The sequence below is a fragment of the Bos grunniens genome, chromosome 6, assembly GCF_055505025.1.
Source record: "Bos grunniens cultivar Pamir isolate PY7600 chromosome 6, Bosgru_T2T1.0, whole genome shotgun sequence".
Classification (NCBI taxonomy): Eukaryota; Metazoa; Chordata; class Mammalia; order Artiodactyla; family Bovidae; genus Bos; species Bos grunniens.
The window spans coordinates 22,456,158-22,476,930 of record NC_141170.1 but is presented as its reverse complement, the minus strand read 5'-3'; the positions used below and the strand labels follow the sequence as shown (position 1 = coordinate 22,476,930).

The 20,773-nt window shown below is 38.0% G+C and overlaps 1 protein-coding gene across 10 annotated transcripts in view; it reads left to right on the top strand.

Annotated features, from left to right (window-relative positions):
- CFAP299 (cilia and flagella associated protein 299) overlaps positions 1-20,773 on the top strand; it is a 717,854-nt gene that overhangs the window by 179,131 nt on the left and 517,950 nt on the right. Inside the window, exon 3 of one of the 10 annotated variants that reach the window (XM_086407562.1) lies at positions 10,912-17,102. The exons of the other annotated variants lie outside the window; for them this stretch is intronic. Coding sequence (XP_086263688.1) covers positions 10,912-10,924 — 13 coding nt within the window. The 3' untranslated portion in view covers positions 10,925-17,102. Of the gene's footprint in view, positions 1-10,911; positions 17,103-20,773 lie in introns of those variants that run through there. 10 annotated transcript variants of the gene reach the window in all.

Sequence of the window (20,773 nt, the reverse complement as noted above, 5' to 3'; positions counted from 1 at the left end):
AAACGTTTTAATATTTGTGGTATTTGGCAGTATATTCAGTAAGTCTTTAATTACATCCGATAGAAATACAAGTTCCATCTGTCTTGCACGTGCGCCCTACTCAAAGGATGGCACCAATGCAAGTCCGTTTCTGATGCTCATAAATAAGATACCAACAAACCCACAATATTGGTACAGACTGTTCTGGACCAGGTTCTAAAATGTTAACCACAGGAAGTGATTTTAGTTCTTTTTTTAAAACCTTTTTTTAAAAAAATTTTCCCTCCATCAGACCGCCTACGTGCTCATTGTGGCACTTTAGGTTTCCTGGATCTTCTAAGTACTCAGAATTACTGGAATAACCAAATGGAAGGCAGTCTTATTTAATGACATAAAATGTTAGACATAGAACTAAAGCGATAGCTAGCTAAGTCTGATCATTCTAAAATGAAGGTTTTTTTTAAAAAAGACCACTAAAGCTTGTAAAATGTGTGGTCACAGCAAATACGTATCAGCGCATTAACAGTCAACCTTTCTGATAATTCGTAAGATAACTTGTAATTCATAAGCCTTCATAAGTCTAGCTTACCTTATCACCACTCTTCGACATTTGTATTTACAATATTGAGTTATTTGCTATTGACATTTAAATTTTAAATGCAAGCAAAAATACTAAGAAGGAAATTAGTGTGCTGTACTTAATAGTTGACTCTATTTTTCTCAGTAGGTTCTTTCTTTTGTAATTAAAATCATGTGTTATTAATATATATTTATATGAAAATATATAAACTGCAATTCATTTGTTAATTTTAAAATTAAAAATTATTCATATAACTTTGGATAGGTTTCTAAGAGTTTCCTTAACAGTTTGGATTTGTCTCAACATTTCTGAACACAGAGTAAAATTTCCACAGTGTTCACAGATGGCTCTGTTCTTGATGTAGTGTTCTCTTTTCTTCTTCATGACATAAGAGAGAAAATGAAGCATATGAAGTTTAGCAGTTTGGAAAATATTTTTTCATTTTTTAGGATGAATTTTAATTATTTTTCTAAGGTTATCATTCAGTTTTGGTTCTGCTCAGTTCTGCTGAACTGTCTAACATTTTACCTCATGGTAAATAATTTGAAATACTTTAATGTTTCATATGATCCATTTTAATTATTTTGATCAAGATGGCTGATTTATAAAAGACTATGATATAATATCTCTCCCCATATTTTTATATTATGAAATGCTTAGATGAATGAGTCACATTTGATGCGTTAAGTTTTGTAACAAATACCCACTTATCAAGTGCATTAAAACAGCAATTTTCCTTTACTCAGGTTGTTCTTTTTTCCAGATAGAAACTGGCAAATAAGAGATTATGACTAAGTGCTTTTCATTTACTGAGAATTCATTCTGGTGCACAATTAATAAAATCCTTGGGGTAACATAAGCTTAGGTGGGAAAATGGACAAGGGTTGAGAGGGGCAGAAAAGTGTCATTAACTTCCTGAAGGACATGTGAGAGAAAATGTGAGATCCAAAGATCTTTCTGTAGGATTTTGAAACACCATCTCCTCTCCATGATTGGAATTATTAAGTTGAGTTCTCACAGAAAACACGAGGAATTACATGAAACTATAAACTGAGATTGTTCTCCTTTAATGTCTGAATAAGCTTACTCTCAACTCTTGATTTCTCCAAGACATCCTTATAGTTATCTTTAGCATGGAATTTCTTTAAGAGGTAGTCTGTGTTTGTTGATTTTATTTCTCAGTCCTTAAATATCAATATGATTTCCTCCCACCTTTTTATGAGTTCTTCTGGAAGAAGCTAGGTTCACTACTGTTTATATCTACATCTTACCCAGTCTCTTTATAGCTTTTGTCACTGAGACCAGTACTTCCTTGATAATATCTTAGCTTCTGCCTACAGTGTCACACCTCTCTCTGAGTTTATCTTCTGTCTCCAAGGATCTTTGTTGGGTTGTTTCCCCTGAATCTAACCTTGTTGTTGTTGTTCAGTCACTAAGTTGTGTCTGACTTTTTGCTTCCCCAGTGACTGCAGCATGCCAGGCTTCCCTGTCCTTCACTATCTCCTGGAGCTTGCTCAAACTCATGTCCATTGATTTGGTGATGCCACCCAACCATATGATTCTCTGTCACCCCCTTATTCTCCTGCCCTCAATCTTTCCCAGCAACAGGGTCTACCCTTACTAGTTAGGTATCTTACATACCATTTTTGTCCTCCTTTTGGCACGTTTTCCTTTGTCTGTCTCATTTATTCCTATGGCTTCAACTTCTGAGGACTCCCATTTTACATGCATACAAAACCCTTTCTTAGCTCATGAGCCTGGATCACCCATGAAGCATAATTACAAGCTCAGGGGAGCCATGGAAATAAAGAAATAATTCAGAAAAATGAAAGGGAGAATCTGACCTGTTGGGAAAAGGTAGTTGAAGAAAGCTTCCTGGAGGAACTGATTGTTGAGGAGGCATTTGAAGGCAGTGGTGTAAATGATGTTGTGAGGAGGTAGAAGAACAAGCAAGATTCTTGCATGCTGTCTAAAACTGAATTTGCTGAACATCATTCTCATAGTAGCAATAGTAAAATCCTGCAGTGCTATCTCATCATCTACAGAATAAGGGTAAAATCCTTTAGCCTAGGACTTGAAGTCCCTCATATCCTGGCCTCAAGTTAACTTTCATCTGATTTCTAGCACTCCCTCTAATCTACTTTGTTGTTCAGTTGCTATGTCATGTCCGACTCTGTGACCTCATGGACTGCAGCAGGCCTGGCTTCTCTGTCCTTCACTATCTTCCAGAGTCTGCTCAAACTCATGTCCATTGAGTCGGCAATGCTATCCAACCATCTCATCCTCTTTTGCCCCTTCCCCTTCTGCCCTGATCTACTTGGTTGCTTCCTAAACTTCAGTGTACATTAAAGACTTTATCATTTGTTTTACACTATTTCTTTACCTGGATTGTCCTCTTCCTCCACATTTTGTTCCTGGCCAGCATCTCTTATGTATCATCCAAAGCCCAATGAAATATGATACCTCCGCAAGTTTCCTACACAGTGGGTTTTTGCAGAACTTTTTGCAAGACTTTATTATGTTTTTATCATATCTTACTCACAAGAGGTGTCATTGTATTGATACTCAGACCATGGCTCTGGACACAGACTGCCTGGAGTCAGTATCCTGTTTCTCCTGATTGTTACCTGTGTGATCTCGTATAAGCTAACGATAATACCTCCTTCATCAAGTTGTTGGAAGGGCCATAGGTATTTATTTCTTAGAACAGTAACTGACTTAATATTAAGCAGTCAGTTTCTTAGTTATTGTCACTTTAAAAAAATTATATATCATCCTGCACATTCAAGCTACAACTCTTTTGGAGACAGAAGCTATCCTTATTAACTTTTTTGCTGGCCACAAAGTAAATGAAAAAATAGATATTTGCAAGATTGAGTTTGTTATTTCTCTGAAATTCTTTGAATGACATGCTTACCACCACCTTTGTTTTAATATCTGTTCATGGTTTTGTAGGAAAAAAGAATTGGGGTAATGAGATTTAATTTCTCTGTTACTTGAATAAATGTCAATGTATTGACTAATGTCTTGATATAAAGTACTCAGCATATGTGTAACTGAATCACTTTGCTGTACACCTGAAACTAACACAACATTGTTAGTCAGCTATACTCAGATATAAAATTTAAGAAATATAATTACTCAGGAAGCCCTTGACTGAATTGTGAAATAGACAAAAATTATCTTTTCCCCCCTTCATTATTTCCCCAAAGTTCTTCTCCTATTCCTAATCTCAAATAGCTATTCTTTTTCTGTCTCATGAACTTCAGCTGTCAATTATCTGACAGGCATCTCAAAAGCAGTAGTATGTAAGACAATAACACCTGGATTAATGCATGGATTGGTGTGAGTTATTGTCAGTGTTCTAATTCTAGAGTTGGTGGTTCAGTTCATGGAAGTTCAAGATAAAAAAGGAAAAGTTGATTATGTGTGGCCCATGATAATTAGTCTAGTTCTATGAACTGAAGTCTACCTAACAATATTTTCCATTTTTAGATTATAAACCTGCAGTACTTTCTAGAGTTATTTACATTTTAATGAAGATCTGAATTTATTTCAAGGAATTCATCTCTTAGTCATTTGAAACTCAATGTCAGATTGTCCTATTATCTCCAGTTCTAGAGATTTTGGTTCTCCTATATCTTATATCTGCTCACACTCTTTCACAGATGTTTATTTCTTCATGGTCTGAGGAAACAAATATTTGTTTGTATGTGGGTAGTTGGGGAAAGGACTTGTCCATATCAGTTGAGGTCATTGTGTTGCCACAGATTCCTGAAGGCATTCCTTATAGTGAGATTTAAGATTAACAAGCCTTGGACAGTGTGATGGAGGGACATTCTTTGGAGTATCACATGGTTTTCCCACTTTGTTTACGGGTAGATCCTGATTATACTTATTTGAGAATAACATCAATGTGTTTGGGAGCCTTTAGAACTGTATCCTCTAAAGAGAATTGAGGCAATTTCCTAAGTAGTACTTTGAGAGAGTTGCATTAATTTTATAATACTAACTTTAGAAGCATTACTTTCTTGGATCTTTCACAAGTATTCTTTTGGAAGATTCACTTTTAATTAAAATCTAATCTATTACCAAATCGAGTTGATCCCAGTTCAAAAAGAGATTTTAAATTGATTGACATGGGCCAGTTTTCACTGCCACTGTTCTGGTCCAATCGTGTGACTTCCTCTGCAGAAAATCACCACATTGGCCTCCTACCTGGTCTGGGTGCCTGCTGTTGGCTGTTGGGCTCTTATTCTCTGCAAGCTTCTCTCTGATGCTTTTACAGCAGATACATTATGGGTGCCAAGCTCCAAGCCTCAGGAACTTTTGTGATGGACTCTTAGATTCCAGAAGCTTCACTTATTGGAGATTTGTTATATTTTCTTGATTCAAAAACAATAAATTACAACTGATTTCCATATAAAGACAGATGACACTTTTGGGCAGTTTTTTATTTATACTGTACACTATAATTAGTCAGACCCAAAATAATTTTAATTATACTATCTAGATACATTTTTAAAGTTGGTCTCATCTGGTAGACAAGAATAATACATAATTGAGACCTCAAAATTGTGTCATGTCTGCTGCACCCTAGGAAAAAACAAAATTAAAAAAATCCATATTTAGATGATACTGTGAAAGGTGTTATTTCTCTAGGGAAAGCAGTTAGTATGAATTTGATTTTTTTTCTACTCATTTATTTATATTCTGAAAATTTTCACATTTATGCCTATTTAATATTAATATCTAAATAAGTTGACCCATACATGCAATAACTTGCTTCAAAGAGAAGTGCTATGTAACAATATTTTTCTGTGATATAGTTCAGTATAACAATTATTTTCCTATCATATGGTAGAAAGATATAACTTTTTTCTGATTACAACCATTTCTATGAAATGGATGGTCCTGTAAAAGCAATTGTTTCTTTTGATTTATTTTCTGTCTAAGGTAATAAAATAAAGAAGAAACTTTTGCAATAAGAACTTAGTTGTATAAATCTTGTAATGACTATGTCCAGTATCAAGTATGTCTTGTCTTCAGATTCCCTTCATCTTTTCAATTTTAATCAGTTCTATTGATTATGCAGGGCTTCCTTGGTGGCTCAGAAGGTAAAGAATCTGCCTGCAATGTGGGAGACCTGGATTTGATCCCTGGGTTGGGAAGATAACCTGGAGGAGAGCATGGTGACCCACTCCAGTATTCTTGCCTGGAGAATCCCCATGGACAGTAGTCCGCCAGGCTCTCTGTCCATGAGGTCACAAAGAGTTGGCCACGACTGAGCAATTAAGCACAGCACAGCATTGATTATGTAAAATAAATTTACTGGAAAAATAATACTCTGATGTATATACACACACAATGTATGTGTTGGAGGAGGTGGCCAGAGAAAGAGAGAAGACATACCATAAAAACCAGGGAGAAAGAAGACTAAGGATGATGTGGTAGATTATCATTTAATTTTAAAGTTTCTTTTATAATAAAGTTTCATTTTAGCTGTTAATTCAACAGACAGTAGCTGAATATCATCTACACTTTGATAATCGTCAGTTATTACAGATAGAAGGTTGTGGTTTATATTAGTTCCTATAAAACATTTCTAGGTGATTTTAGTATTTTTTACTAGAAATAGCAACCCAGTCCAGTACCCTTGCCTGGAAAATCCCATGGATGGGGGAGCCTGGTAGGCCTACAGTTCATGGGGTCGCAAAGAGTCGGACACGACTGAGTGACTTCACTTCACTTCAGTTTAATAGTTTCTTGGCCTACTATCTTCTATTTATGTCATCTTCCAGTCTGCTTTAGTTTCTCAGTCCCAGTACCGTAATCTTGACCTTATCATTGTTGGTAAAGTCAACCTATCTTTAATCTCAGTTTCAAGGAGTCCATTCTCTGACCACCTTTTATCTCTACAATTCACTTTCACAATGACACCAATTTCAAAGATTCTTCAAACCCATCAGGACCTTACAATTCCCTTATTTTATGCCTTTTTTCACTACCTGATCACATTTCTCACATTCTCACTCATGTTCCCAATTGCCAGTTGTCCATTCAAATGCCGAGGTCCATCACTATAACCACTCTATTTCAGACCCAACTGCTTACTCCTGTGACCCTTTCTCACTCTTTTATATTTATATGATAAAATCCAAAATTTGATAAAAGCTCATTTTCTACTTTGTGCCTGTACCTGTGGAGCTGAACATGTCTAGAGAAAAATGCTATGTTGAAACTCACTCCTAAGTTCACAATCATCAACCTATGTGCCTTATTAGTGTTTTCAGTAGTCCTATTACATTTACCTAATCCATTTGCTTTCCCACACTCCTTAATGACTTTTTTATACCTTCTTCCATCTTTTCAAAACACCCCACCCTCACTCTCATTATCTTCACTCTCAGCTGATAATCCTTCTTTTCATCTTCCTGAGATACAGAAACAATAAATAAAAAATTTAAAAGCTACTACCATTGTAGCAAATCTACATTGTACAAATCTATACTTGTACCCTTATACTTTGATCTTCCTCCTTTTAAAAATTAATTAACTGATTATGCTTCAATCAAAAGCTAATATTTTCACTGATATACTAGAGCCCATCCCCTCTTGCCAGCTTAAGGACATCACTCCAGCCACCCTCTCTTCTTTCAACATAAACTTTTTTCTCCCTATTTGGTCAACCATGTCAGTAGAAAATTTTAATGTAATTTTTCTCATCTCATAAATCTCTATCTTTAGTCCATATTTCACTCTAGATATCACCTCATCTCTCTGTTTCTCTTTACGACAAAACAATACTTGAGATACTTATTTGTACTTTCTGCATCCAAGCCTTCTCCTGTTACTATTTCTCACTTTAGAAAAAATTGTATTCAGATTTATTGATTAGCACCGTGTGGTATACAGGATAAGTTTTATTCTTTCATGATTTCTTGAACTAGTGAGCTTTATATAACTTTTCCATTGACTATATTAAAACTTTCTACTTTCTGTCATCTTAAAAATATGGCTTTTTAAGTAAAGTCTCACTTTTAAAAATTCTCAATGAGAAGATACTTAAATGTGACATTTCACTTTTAAAAAATGTCATGAGATATTTTGTGCTTACCTTTGTGACACAATTTGTTGTTGTTCAGTCAGTCATGTCCGACTTTTTGCGACCCCATGGATTAGAGTGTGCCAGGCTTCCCTGTCCTTCACTATCTCCTGAAGTTTGCTCAAACTCATGTCCATTGAGTCGATAATGCCATCGAACCACCTCATCCTCTGTAACCCCCTTCTCCTGCCTTCAATCTTTTCCAGCATCAGGGTTTTTTTCTAATGAGTTGGCTCTTTGCATCAGGTGGCCCAAGTATTGGAACTTCAGTATCAGCCCTTCCAATGAATATTCAGAACTGATTTCCTTTAGGATTAACTGGTTTGATCTCCTTGCAGTCCAAGGGACTCTCAAGAATCTTCTCCAGCAATACAGTTTGAAAGCATCAGTTCTTTCATGCTCAGCCTTCTTTATGGTCCAGCTCTTACATCTGTACATGGCTAGTGGAAAAACCATAGCTTTGACTATATAGGCCTTTAATATATGTGACACGATAATTACCATTTTATCTTCAGTTCACTCAGTCATGTCCAAATCTTTGCAGCCCAATGGACTACAGCATGCCAGGCTTCCCTGTCCATCACCAACTCCCGGAGCTTGCTCAAACTCACATCCATCGAGTCAGTGATGCCATCCAACCATCTCATCCTCTTCTCCTCCTGCCTTCAATCTTTCCCAGCATTAGGGTCTTTTTCAATGAGTCAGTTCTTCACATCAGGTGACCAAAGTATTGGAGCTTCAGCTTCAGCATCAGTCCTTCCAATGAATATTCAGGACTGATTTCCTTTAGGATGGACTGGTTTGATCTCCTTGCAGTTCAAGGGACTCTCATGAGTCTTCTCCAACACCACAGTTCGAAACCATCAATTCTTTGGTGCTCAGCTTTCTTTATGGTCCAACTCTCACATCCATACATGACTACTGGAAAAACCATAGCTTTGACTAGATGGACCTTTGTTGGCAAAGTAATGTCTCTGCTTTTTAATAAGCTGTCTAGGTTTGTTATAGCTTTTCTTCCAAGGAGCAAGCGTCTTTTAATTTCATGGCTGCACTCACCATCTGCAGTGACTTTGGAGCCCAAGAAAATAAAATCTATCAGTGTTTCCATTTTTTCCCCATGTATTTGCCATGAAGTGATGGGACCATTTTAGGTTGGTGTTAATTATATTCACTAATATGGAAAGTAGTTTATTAGCAATGTTGTCTGGTTTGGTCTTAACTGCAGGATGCTATGACTTGAAATACATACCCATATTTTTCTGTCATAAAGTTGCAGGGCCTTTTTTCTTGAACTTGCTCTAACCAGGTTTTTTCCCTCCCCATCTCTCCACTGAATCTGCTCTGCTCAGGTCACCACTGATCTCCACGTTGTTTTTTCCAGTGGCTGATCCTCAGTCCTGGTATGACAGAGACAATCTTTTCTTCTCCTTTTTCTCTTTTAAAAACACTTCATTCTTCTTGAAACATCTCTGCTATGTTTCTAAGACTCTTTCAGGAAACCATACCTCATTGGTCATTTCTGCTCAATCTCACTGACTGACTACTTTTCATATTCCATACTTCAAAGGCTTGGGTACTCTGGAACTAAGATCTTGGTCTCTTCATATCCACTTACATGTTTTCACCTCCAGATTTATACTTTCAATTCAGACTTATTTCCCCTAAACTCCAGACTTTTATATTCAGATGCCTACTGGGTATCTCTACTTAGATGTCTACCAGGCAGCTTAAACTTACCATGTCCAAAACTGTACTGTACTTGTAACCTGTCATTCCATCTCCAAACCATCTCTTCCCACAGGCTGTCTCATATCAGGAAGCAGAAAATCCATCCATCCAGTGGCTCAGACCAAAATATATGTATATATTTGAGTCATCTTGATCCTTCTCTTCCTACCTCACCCCAAATCAAGTCTGTCAACAAATCATGTAAGATCTACCTTGAAAATATAAGTAGAATTGAATCATTACTCACTAACTCTACTACTACCTTTCTCGTCTAAACACCACTTTTCTAGTCTGGAATATTATGTGCCATATAACAGCCTCATAAAAGGTCTGCTTGATTCTGTGCCCTTTCTGTTCCCCCATCACTTTCTTTTCTCAACTCAGTAGCCAGATTGATCATATTAGGTTATATCAGTTTAGTTCTCTACCCCAACTTTCACTATAGATCCTTTTCCTTCACTGTACAAGTCAAAATTCACAGAATGACTTACAAAGCCAACCCAAACTGCCTTTTCACCTTTCTGACCTTACCTCTTGCCAGTCTCCCCATTACCTACTGAGTTGGCCAAAAAGTTCTTTCAGGTTTTAGCCAACTTTTTGGCAAACCCAATACTTCAGAGAAGCTACATTAACCTTACACATGTCACACAAACTCCTAACTCAAGGACTCTGCTCTTGTTCTTCCTGCTGCCTGAAACACTCTTCTTCCAGATCATACTGTTCCTCATGGGTCATACCCTTTCCTTCTTTGCACCTTTTCTTATGCAGCCAACCATACCACCTACCATATGACTGAATGGATATTTACTTGCCTAATGTGTGCATAGTCTGTCTCCACATTGGATTGTAAGCGCCTGGAGGGTAAGGATTTTCATCTAGTGTTTTCCTTTGCTGATTTTTAAGTGCCTAGAACAGTGCCTGGCTAGGTTAATAACAAAGCTTATAAAAGGAATGAACGAGTAAAATGCAATGCATATATTCTCCATTTTCACTCTGTAATTTTATTCATTCTTCAATTGTTATTTGATCCATTACCTACTTTGAGAAGGCTTTATTTCCCATCCTGCTCCCATATCAAGAGTGAATTAGTTGCACCTCTTACCTGCAGTCATTGCATCCTATACTAAGCTGTATTTTTGTACCTCATCACCTTGCCTGTTTTCATGTGTCATCATGGAAGGCAAATAGAGAGTGTTTACCACTACATGTTCAGTACCTGCATCCTAAGAGCTTTTCAGATAATTATTTCTTGAATAAATGAATCACATATATATCCTTTATTGAGATTGTACTGCATCACAGAAATAGTATGTGTTGTACCTCTCATATTTTCTTGAGGATCATCTTTATTGTATGCTAAGATTTGTTTGATGTTTTCAAAACTCTTCTTAAATAAATGGGTATCTTTTGAATTAAATATTAAAACGTTGACAACCTTGAAAACTTGACTCTAGTAAATGTTTTGAATGATATCCTCATTAATCTTTGATTAATTTTCAGACCATATTTTCTCCCTCAGGGAATGGTGTTGATTAGTTGCCTGTTACCAGATTGAAAGTGAAGTCGCTTAGTCCTGTCCGACTCTTCGCGACCTGTGGACTGTAGCCCACCAAGCTCCTCCGTCCATGGGATTGTCCAGGCAAGAATACTGGAGTGGGTTGCCATTTCCTTCTCCAGGGGATCTTCCTGACCCAGGGATCGAACCCAGGTCTCCCACATTGCAGGCAGACGCTTTAACCTCTGCACTATCAGGGAAGCCCTTAAATACGAGAATACAGTCTCTCAGAAAACCTCCTATAGAGACATAGAACTTCAGATCCAAGTACTAACATCAAAGATTTCAAGGGAGGAAAGGAAGCCGGTAGAAAGAAGAAGGGAGAGAAGGCGGGAGAGGGGGCGAAAGGGGTAGCCTTACAGACGTCTCCTGCCACCTACAGATACCCAGGCATTATGGGACTTTTCCCTGGGCCTCCAGAGAAGGGAGGACTGGAACTCGGCCCTATCAGAAATCAGATCAGACCAGAACCAGAATTCAAGTTCTCTGCCAAGAGGAGGTGATCAGTCTCCAATCCTCAGCTCAGGCTGAGGGCCCTTTGACCAGATTCCTGCGTCCAGGACCAGGGGACTAGAAAAACAGGGAAGGATAGGAAGAGTTAAGGAGAGGAAAGAGAGAGGGAAGAGGAGACATGTCAATAAAGTCTCTTGTTCCTTACCCGGTCGGGGCACTCTGGCTAGTTGTCCACGTCAGGAGGAGACCAGGAACAAAAGGGTCCCAGTTGCGGCTGCTGGGTCTGGTCCATTGGCAGGCAAGCTGACCCCTGAGTACCCCGAGTGGTCAGGATGTCAGTCTCAGCGAAGAAGAGTCCCCCCCGCGCCAGAGTCGCCATTTGTTGCAGGAAGGCGGACCCCTTCCAGGGCCCGAAACTGGGCTCTTGTCTAACACTCAGAAATGAATTGTCCGAGGAGACACATGTGCTGACAGAGCAAGAGATTTTATTGGGAAAGGGCACCCGGGTGGAGAGCAGTAGGGGAAGGGAACCCAGGAGAAACCCTAGATAAAATCCAAGTTCAACAGGTTCAATAATCTTTATTAGTGTTATGATCTTTATTTTATTTTATTTAAAATATTTTGGAGTATAGCTGATAAACAATGTTGTGTTAGTTTCAGATGTACAGCAAAATGATTTAGTTTTACATGTGCATGTATTCCCTGTTTCTCAGATTCTTTTCTCATGTAGGTTATTATAGAGTACTGAGTAGAATTCCCTGTAGGTCCTTGTTTATTTCTCTTATATGTAATAGTGTATGTTAATCCCAAGCTCCTGATTTATCTCTCACCCCTATGTTTCCCCTTTGGCAGCCGTAAGTTTGTTCTCAATATCTGTAAGTTTGTTTCTATTTTGTAAATAAGTTAATTTGTGTCATTTTAAAAATTCAATTCCACATAAATGTGTATGATATTTCTTTCTGACTTACTTCACTTAGTATGATAATCTCTAGGTCCATCTATATCGCTATAAATGGCATTATTTCATTCTTTTAGTGGCTGAGTAATATTCCATTGTATATATGTGCTGAATCTTCTTTATCTATTCATCCATTGATGGATATTTAGGTTGCTTTCATGTCTTGGTTTTTGTAAATAGTACTGCAATGAGAATTGAGGTACATGTGTCTTTTTAAATTATCTTTCTGGGTATATGCCCAGCAGTGGGATTGCTGGATCTTACATGCTCAGTCACAGTTATGTCTGACTCTTTGCTGAATCATATGGCAACTCCAGTTCTAGGTTTTCTTTTTTTTTTTTTAATATAAATTTATTTATTTTAATTGGAGGCAAATTACTTTACAATATTGTATTGGTTTTGCCATACATCAACATGAATGCGCCACGGTGTACACTTGTTCCCCATCCTGAACCCCCCTCCCACCTCCCTCCCCATACCATCCCTCTGGGTCATCCCAGTGCACCAGCCCTGAGCATCCTGTATCATGCATCGAACTTGGACTGGCGATTCATTTCATATATGATATTATACGTGTTTCAATGCCATTCTCCCTAATCATCCCACCCTCACCCTCTCCCACAGAGTCCAAAAGACTGTTCTATACATCTGTGTCTCTTTTGCTGTCTCCCATACAGGGTAATCGTTACCATCTTTCTAAATTCCATAGATACGCGTTAGTATACTGTATTGGTATTTTTCTTTCTGGCTTACTTCACTCTGTATAATAGGCTCCAGTTTCATCCATCTCATTAGAACTGATTCAAATGTATTCTTTTTAATGGCTGAATAATACTCCATTGTGTATATGTACCACAGCTTTCTTATCCATTCATCTGCTGTTGGGCATCTAGGTTGCTTCCATGTCCTGGCTATTATAAACAGTGCTGCGATGAACATTGGGGTACACGTGTCTCTTTCTATTCTGGTTTCCTTGGTGTGTATGCCCAGCAGTGGGATTGCTGGGTCATATGGCAGTTGTATTTCCAGTTTTTAAAGGAATCTCCACACTGTTCTCCATAGTGGCTGTACTAGTCTGCATTCCCACCAAGAGTGTAAGAGGGTTCCCTTTTCTCCACACCCTCTCCAGCATTTATTGCTTGTAGACTTTTGGATCTCAGCCATTCTGACTGGCGTGAAATGGTACCTCACAGTGGTTTGATTTGCATTTTTCTGATAATGAGTGATTTTGAGCATCTTTTCATGTGTTTGTTAGCCATCTGTATGTCTTCTTTGGAGAAATGTCTATTTAGTTCTTTGGCCCACTTTTTGATTGGGTCGTTTATTTTTCTGGAATTGAGCTGCAGGAGTTGCTTGTATATTTTTGAGATTAGTTGTTTGTCAGTTGCTTCATTTGCTATTATTTTCTCCCATTCTGAAGGCTGTCTTTTCACCTTGCTTATAGTTTCCTTTGTTGTGCAGAAGCTTTTAAGTTTAATTAGGTCCCATTTGTTTATTTTTGCTTTTATTTCCAGTATTCTGGGTGGTGGGTCATAGAGGATCCTGCTGTGATTTATGTCAGAGAGTGTTTTGCCTATGTTCTCCTCTAGGAGTTTCATAGTTTCTGGTCTTACATTTAGATCTTTAATCCATTTTGAGTTTATTTTTGTATATGGTGTTAGAAAGTGTTCTAGTTTCATTCTGTTACAAGTGGTTGACCAGTTTTTTTCTTAAAGAGCCTCCATTCTATTCTCCATAGTGGGTTTTATCAATTTACATTACCACCAGCAGTGTAGGAGGGTTCCGTTTTCTCCACACCTTCTCTAGCATTTATTGTTTGTAGACATTTTGATGATGGCCATTCTGACTGGTGTGAGGTGATATTGTAATTTTGATCTGCATTTCTCTTATGATTAGTGATGTTGAGCATCTTTTCATGTGTCTCTTGGCCATCTATGTGTTTTCTTTGGAGAAATGTCTAGTATATTTAGATTCTCTGCCATTTTTTAATTGGGTTGTTTGTTTTTTTGATATAAACCTGCATGAGAGAAAGAAAGATAGTGCTAAGTCATGTCTGACTTGCAATCCCATGAACTGTAGCCTGACAGGCTCCTCTGTCCATGGGATTCTCCAGGCAAGTTTACTGGAGTGGGTTGCCATCTAATTCTCCAGGGGAACTTCCCAACTCAGGAATTGAACCCAGGTCTCCTGCATTGGAGGGAGATGCTTTACTGACTGAGCTACGTGGGAAGCCCAACCTGAAGATCTGCATGAGCTGTTTGTATACCTTGGAGATTAATCCTTTGTGAGTTCCTTTGTTTGCAAATATTTTCTCCCATTCTATGGGTTATATTTTCATTTTATTTAGGGTGTCCTTCGATGTGTATGAACTGTATTTTAACATCTTGCTTCTCTTTGGAGGAAAGAGGTCAAGTTGCTTTAGATGAATGTAACTTCTTATAATACTTCCTTAAGACTTAACTGACTTCATTTAGAACTTAGGTGTAATGATGAAAACCAAATGTTGACTATACTTATGGTAAAGTTTAAAACAAAGTAAAAATTAATTTTAATTTTATTTCTGAAACCAAATACAACAGAATATCATTTTAACAAAGTCCAGTTGTTTCACATTTTCAAATATTTTAAAAGCCTCATAATGTCTTCAAATAGACCACCACACATTGCATAAATTTGTAGGAATGTTGCTGGTCTGGAATAAGAATGTCAGTCCTGCAGTCAGCACCATATGTATTTTTCAGAGATTAAACTTTATAAAAAAATCATCAAGATTTTAGGAATTTTGAAGCAACAAAATGATGATGTAGAAAAAACAATTAGAAGGTGTCTTCATGTCTAGCCTTATTCCTTATTTAAGGAGTAAAAATACATATTTTAGAAGATATCCATAAATTGTTAAAATAAATTTTATTTATAAATGCTTATAGTCATTTTGGCTATCTGCAAAATGTATATAAGTAGAGCTATCATTTCTAGATTATGTTAGATATAGGAAATGTCATTTCATACTTTTATTCTAACTAGTTCTGTGATACACATGAAAAAATTAACCTAAGTGTAGTTGTTTTAAAAAGATATTATATGCAAGTTATATTAATTTTTTATGATTAAAAGTTAGCAATCTTTATTTAAATTATTTTGGCTTACAAAGAACAAAAATGTGACATTTGCATTTTGAAAAAAATTATTTTGGAAACTTAATAAGTTAGTTTTCTGTTTTATTTTATTATTTTTATTTTTTTTACTTTACAATATTGTATTGGTTTTGCCATACATCAACATGCATCTGCCACAGGTGTACACGTGTTCCCCATCCTGAAACCCCTCCCACCTCCCTCCCCATCCCATCCCTCTGGGTCACCCCAGTGCACCAGCCCCGAACACCCCGTATCATGCATCAAACCTGGACTGGAGATTTGTTTCACATATGATATTTTACATGTTTCAATGCCATTCTCCCATATCATCCCACCCTCACTCTCTCCCACAGAGTCCAAAAGACTGTTCTATACATCTGTGTCTCTTTTGCTGTCTCCCATACAGGGTTATTGTTACCTTCTTTCTATATTCCATATATATGCGTTAGTATACTGCATTGATGTTTTTCTTTCTGGCTTACATCACTCTGTAAAATAGGCTCCAGTTTCATTCACCTCATTAGAACTGATTCAAATGTATTCTTTTTAATGGCTGAGTAATACTCCATTGTGTATATGTACCACAGCTTTCTTATCCATTCATCTGCTGATAGACATCTAGGTTGCTTCCATGTCCTGGCTATTATAAACAGTGCTGCAATGAACATTGGGGTGCACGTGTCTCTTTCAATTCTGGTTTTCTTGGTGTGTATGCCCAGCAGTGGGATTGCTGGGTCGTATGCCAATTCTATTTCCAGTTTTTTAAGGAATCTCCACACTGTTCTCCTTAGTGGCTGTACTAGTTTGGTGTACACACTGTACACCAACAGTGTAAGAGGGTTCCCTTTTCTTCATACCCTCTGCAGTGTTTATTGCTTGTAGACTTTTGGATCGCAGACATTCTGACTGACGTGAAATGGTACCTCATTGTGGTTTTGATTTGCATTTCTCTGATAATGAGTGATGTTGAGCATCTTTTCATGTGTTTGTTAGCCATCTGTATGTCTTCTTTGGAGAAATGTCTGTTTAGTTCTTTGGTCTTAAAAATTAGAGTAGAAATAAATGCAAAAGAAACAAAAGAGACCATAGCAAAAATCAACAAAGCCAAAACCTGGTTCTTTGAGAAGATAAATAAAATTGACAAACCATTAGCCAGACTCATCAAGAAACAAAGGGAGAAAAATCAAATCAACAAAATTAGAAATGAAAATGGAGAGATCACAATGGACAACACAGAAATACAAAGGATCATAAGAGACTACTATCGGCAACTATATGCAAATAAAATGGAAAACTTGGAAGAAATGGACAAATTCTTAGAAAAGTACAACTTTCCAAAATTGAACCAGGAAGACACAGAAAATCTTAACAGACCCATCACAAGCATTGAAATCGAAACTGTAATCAGAAATCTTCCAACAAACAAAAGCCCAGGACCAAATGGCTTCACAGGTAAATTTTACCAAAAATTTAGAGAAGAACTAACACCTATCCTACTCAAACTCTTCCAGAAAATTGCAGAGGAAAGTAAACTTCCCAACTCATTCTATGAGGCCCCCATTACCTTAATACCAAAACCTGACAAAGGTGCCACAAAAAAAAGAAAACTACAGGCCAATATTACTGATGAACATAGATGCAAAAATCCTTAACAAAATCCTAGCAAACAGAATCCAACAACATATTAAAAAGATCATACATCATGACCAAGTGGGCTTTATCCCAGGGATGCAAAGATTCTTCAATATCTGCAAATCAATATATTAATTTTAAGAATTATTTCAGACTCAATAACCCTTTATTAGAAATGCACTTAAATAATTGTGAATCAAGTTGGACAATCAACCTATAAACATTCTGCTGCTGCTGCTAAGTCACTTTAGTCGTGTCCGACTCTGTGCGACCCCATAGACGGTGGCCCACCAGGCTCCCCTGTCCCTGGGATTCTCCAGGCAAGAACACTGGAGTGGGTTGCCATTTCCTTCTCCAATGCATGAAAGTGAAAAGTGAAAGTGAAGTCGCTCAGTCATGTCCTACTCTTAGCAACCCCATGGACTGTGGCCCACCAGGCTCCTCCGTTCATGGGATTCTCCAGGCAAGAGTGCTGGAGTGGGGTGCCTTTGTATGAAACCATTTGTAGCTGATAGTATTTTAAAGTATTTCCCTCACTGCTTCTGCAGATTTTTGGTGGATCTCGGTCCATCAGCTACTCAGTATGCTAGGGAAGTCTTTGTTCATTTCTCCAGAGAAGGGAATACTCAGAAAAATTCTGAGGATCAAGGGAAAAGCAAGAGAATGTTTAGGTTCAAGAGTGTGTAGGGATGGGGATGGGGAGAAATTCAAAGGAGAGTTGATAATGGTTTTGATTCAGTCTTGGGGATCCCAGAGAAAATAGCTTATGGTGAAATATGTCAGATTTGTGATCTCCAAAGATTTAGCTTCAAGATCAGGGACCAGGCTTGATCACTCAGGGCTCTTGTGTGACAGAAGTTTTATTACACTGAAAAAGAAACTGAGAAAGCTTCTGACATAGACCCATGCCTACAGCATCAGTTAAGTTCAGTCACTCAGTCGTGTCTGACTCTTTGAGACCCCATGAATCGAAGCATGCCAGGCCTCCCTATCCATCACCAACTCCCGGAGTTTACCCAAACTCATGTCCATCAAGTCGGTGATACCATCCAGCCATCTCATCCTCTGTCATCCCCTTCTTCTGCCCCCAATCCCTCCCAGCATCAGGGTCTTTTCCAATTAGTCAACTCTTCGCATCAGGTGGCCAAAGTATTGGAGTTTCAGCCTCAACATCAGTCCTTCCAGTGAATATTCAGGACTGATTTCCATTACAATGGACTGGTTGGATCTCCTTGCAGCCCAAGGGACTCTCAAGAGTCTTCTCCAACACCACAGTTCAAAAGCATCAATTCTTTGGCACCCAGCTTTCTTCATAGTCCAACTCTCACATCCATACATGACCACTGGAAAAACCATAGCCTTGACTAGATGGACCTTTGTTGGCAAAGTAATGTTTCTGCTTTTGAATATGGTGTCTAGGTTGGTCATAACTTTCCTTCCAAGCAGTAAGTGTCTTTTAATTTCATGGCTGAAATCACCATCTGCAGTGATTTTGGAGCCCCCCAAAATAAAATCTGACACTGTTTCCATTGTTTCCCCATCTATTTCCCATGAAGTGATGGGACCAGATGCCATGATCTAGTTTTCCGAATGTTGAGCTTTAAGCCAACTTTTTCATTCTCCTCTTTCACTTTCATCAAGAGGCTTTTGAGTTCCTCTTCACTTTCTGCCATAAGGGTGGTGTCATCTGCATATCTGAGATTATTGATATTTCTCCAATCTTGATTCCATCTTGGGAATCTTAACTGTGACTGTGTCTTAAGATAACAAGATTAGTGAAGGTTCTTGTTAAGGAGAAACATGTCCTTGAGCAAGATACATTTTTGTTATATAATAATTAGTACAGAAAAGAGTGACTGAACTGAACTGAACAGAGCTTAAGGAAAAACATACCCTTGAGCAAGATGGGTTGTTTTGTTGTGTAATCATTAGCTCTGGGCTTAAGAAAGTTAGTCTTAAAGACTGTTGTCATAAAAACTCAGAGTTTAAGAAAAAAAACCTCTTATGTGACTAAAACAAAGCCATGTAGAAAACATTTGTCCCTGTCTCCTCCTTGAAAGCCCAGGAATCCTTTCTCCTCCTTCCCGTCCTCCTCCTCCCCCTCCTCTCTCTCCTCCCCCTCCTCTTCCTCCTCCCCCTCCTCTCCCTCCTCCTCTTCCTCCTCCTCTTCCTCCTCCTCCTCCGGGACTCAGGAGTTCTTATCAACCTACCTAAGAATTAACTCTCTCACTGACTACCTCTCTCTAGTAGTTGAGCCCCAGGTGAAGATCAGTAGAGATCTCGGTTGAGATCCCAGAGCAAAACAGACCTAGACCTCCTTATCCTATGGCAGAATCTATCAAGCATGTCTAGAGGGGTCTACTCCAGGGAGCAGAGATGGCTGCATAACACCTCTAAGCAGCCTGGCCTGAGGTTGACCCATAACTTTCTCATGGACCACCATGCTCTGCAGTGACTGAAAATCTTCAGGCACACCCAAGAGGATCATGAAAATACAGAAGAGAGTTACTGGACAAGGTCTTATGGATGAGAATTAGGTTTGACAGAATTGTAACCTGACTAGACTAACTTCCAAGGATCAGGCCACAGATGAGCTAAGATTCAGAAGCATGGACAGATGTCACCATGGACCAACCACCCCTGAACTCTACTGCCTATGTTTTATTACTCTGTTAGACCTTTGGTGTGTAGACTCAATCCTAAACAAAAATCCTAGAGTTTGGATGAGTTCAGAGATTAATTTGCTAGATACAAATAAAGGTTTCTTTTTGTTTGTTTTCCCCTCACAACTGAATATATGGATAGAGCTCCATACCTACTTCAAATTTTTTTTTTTTCCCAAACAAATTGAAAGGGTATGTTTTAGCTTGTACATATCCTTAACTCAACAGATAACCCACAATCATATGATGACAGTGGAGAACTGCTTAGGTAGGTACATTTCAGGGGCCATATAACTGGCATGTGGAGTACTTTATACAGCCCTGATTGGCAAAAAATAACTTTTACGAGTGTAGAATAGTGATTACCCTCACCTTCAGAACATTTGAGATCTATACAAGAGGAGAATCCAGATAGTTTTCATTTATATATACAAAAGCACTATGGATAAATCAGTTTCTATCTGCTGTGCTGAAGAACAAGTAAAAACACCACACTCAGAGATTTCTAGGCTTCCGGATCCAACACTGATTAACTTCCAAGTTCATGGAGGATTGCCTCCTCCCCTCAATGTTTATAGGTTTTCTCTGGAACACAGCTCTCCAGACACTAGAACAAGCCAAATGACAAGTTGCCAACAGAGAAATATGGGAAACAGTGGAGAGTACTTTTTAAACTGAGACCCACAAAACTTCTAGAGCCAGAGGTCAACTCTAGAAGCTTAGCCTCTCTTGGATATAAATCCTGAAGATAACATCTTGACCCCAGATGCTTCCATGATGATCTTGGTGACTAATGAAGGGAATGAAGGAAGATGTTTAAACCACAGGATATAGTGTGGTTGGAATTAGATACCTAACTGTGGCTGATATAAATTAAATGTTAAACACATTTGCTTATATAGTCTAAATATGTGAAATTATGTAATTTTTGTTTTAAATACCTTATAAAAAGTAATAGCATGGCACCCCTTTATTTTTATTAG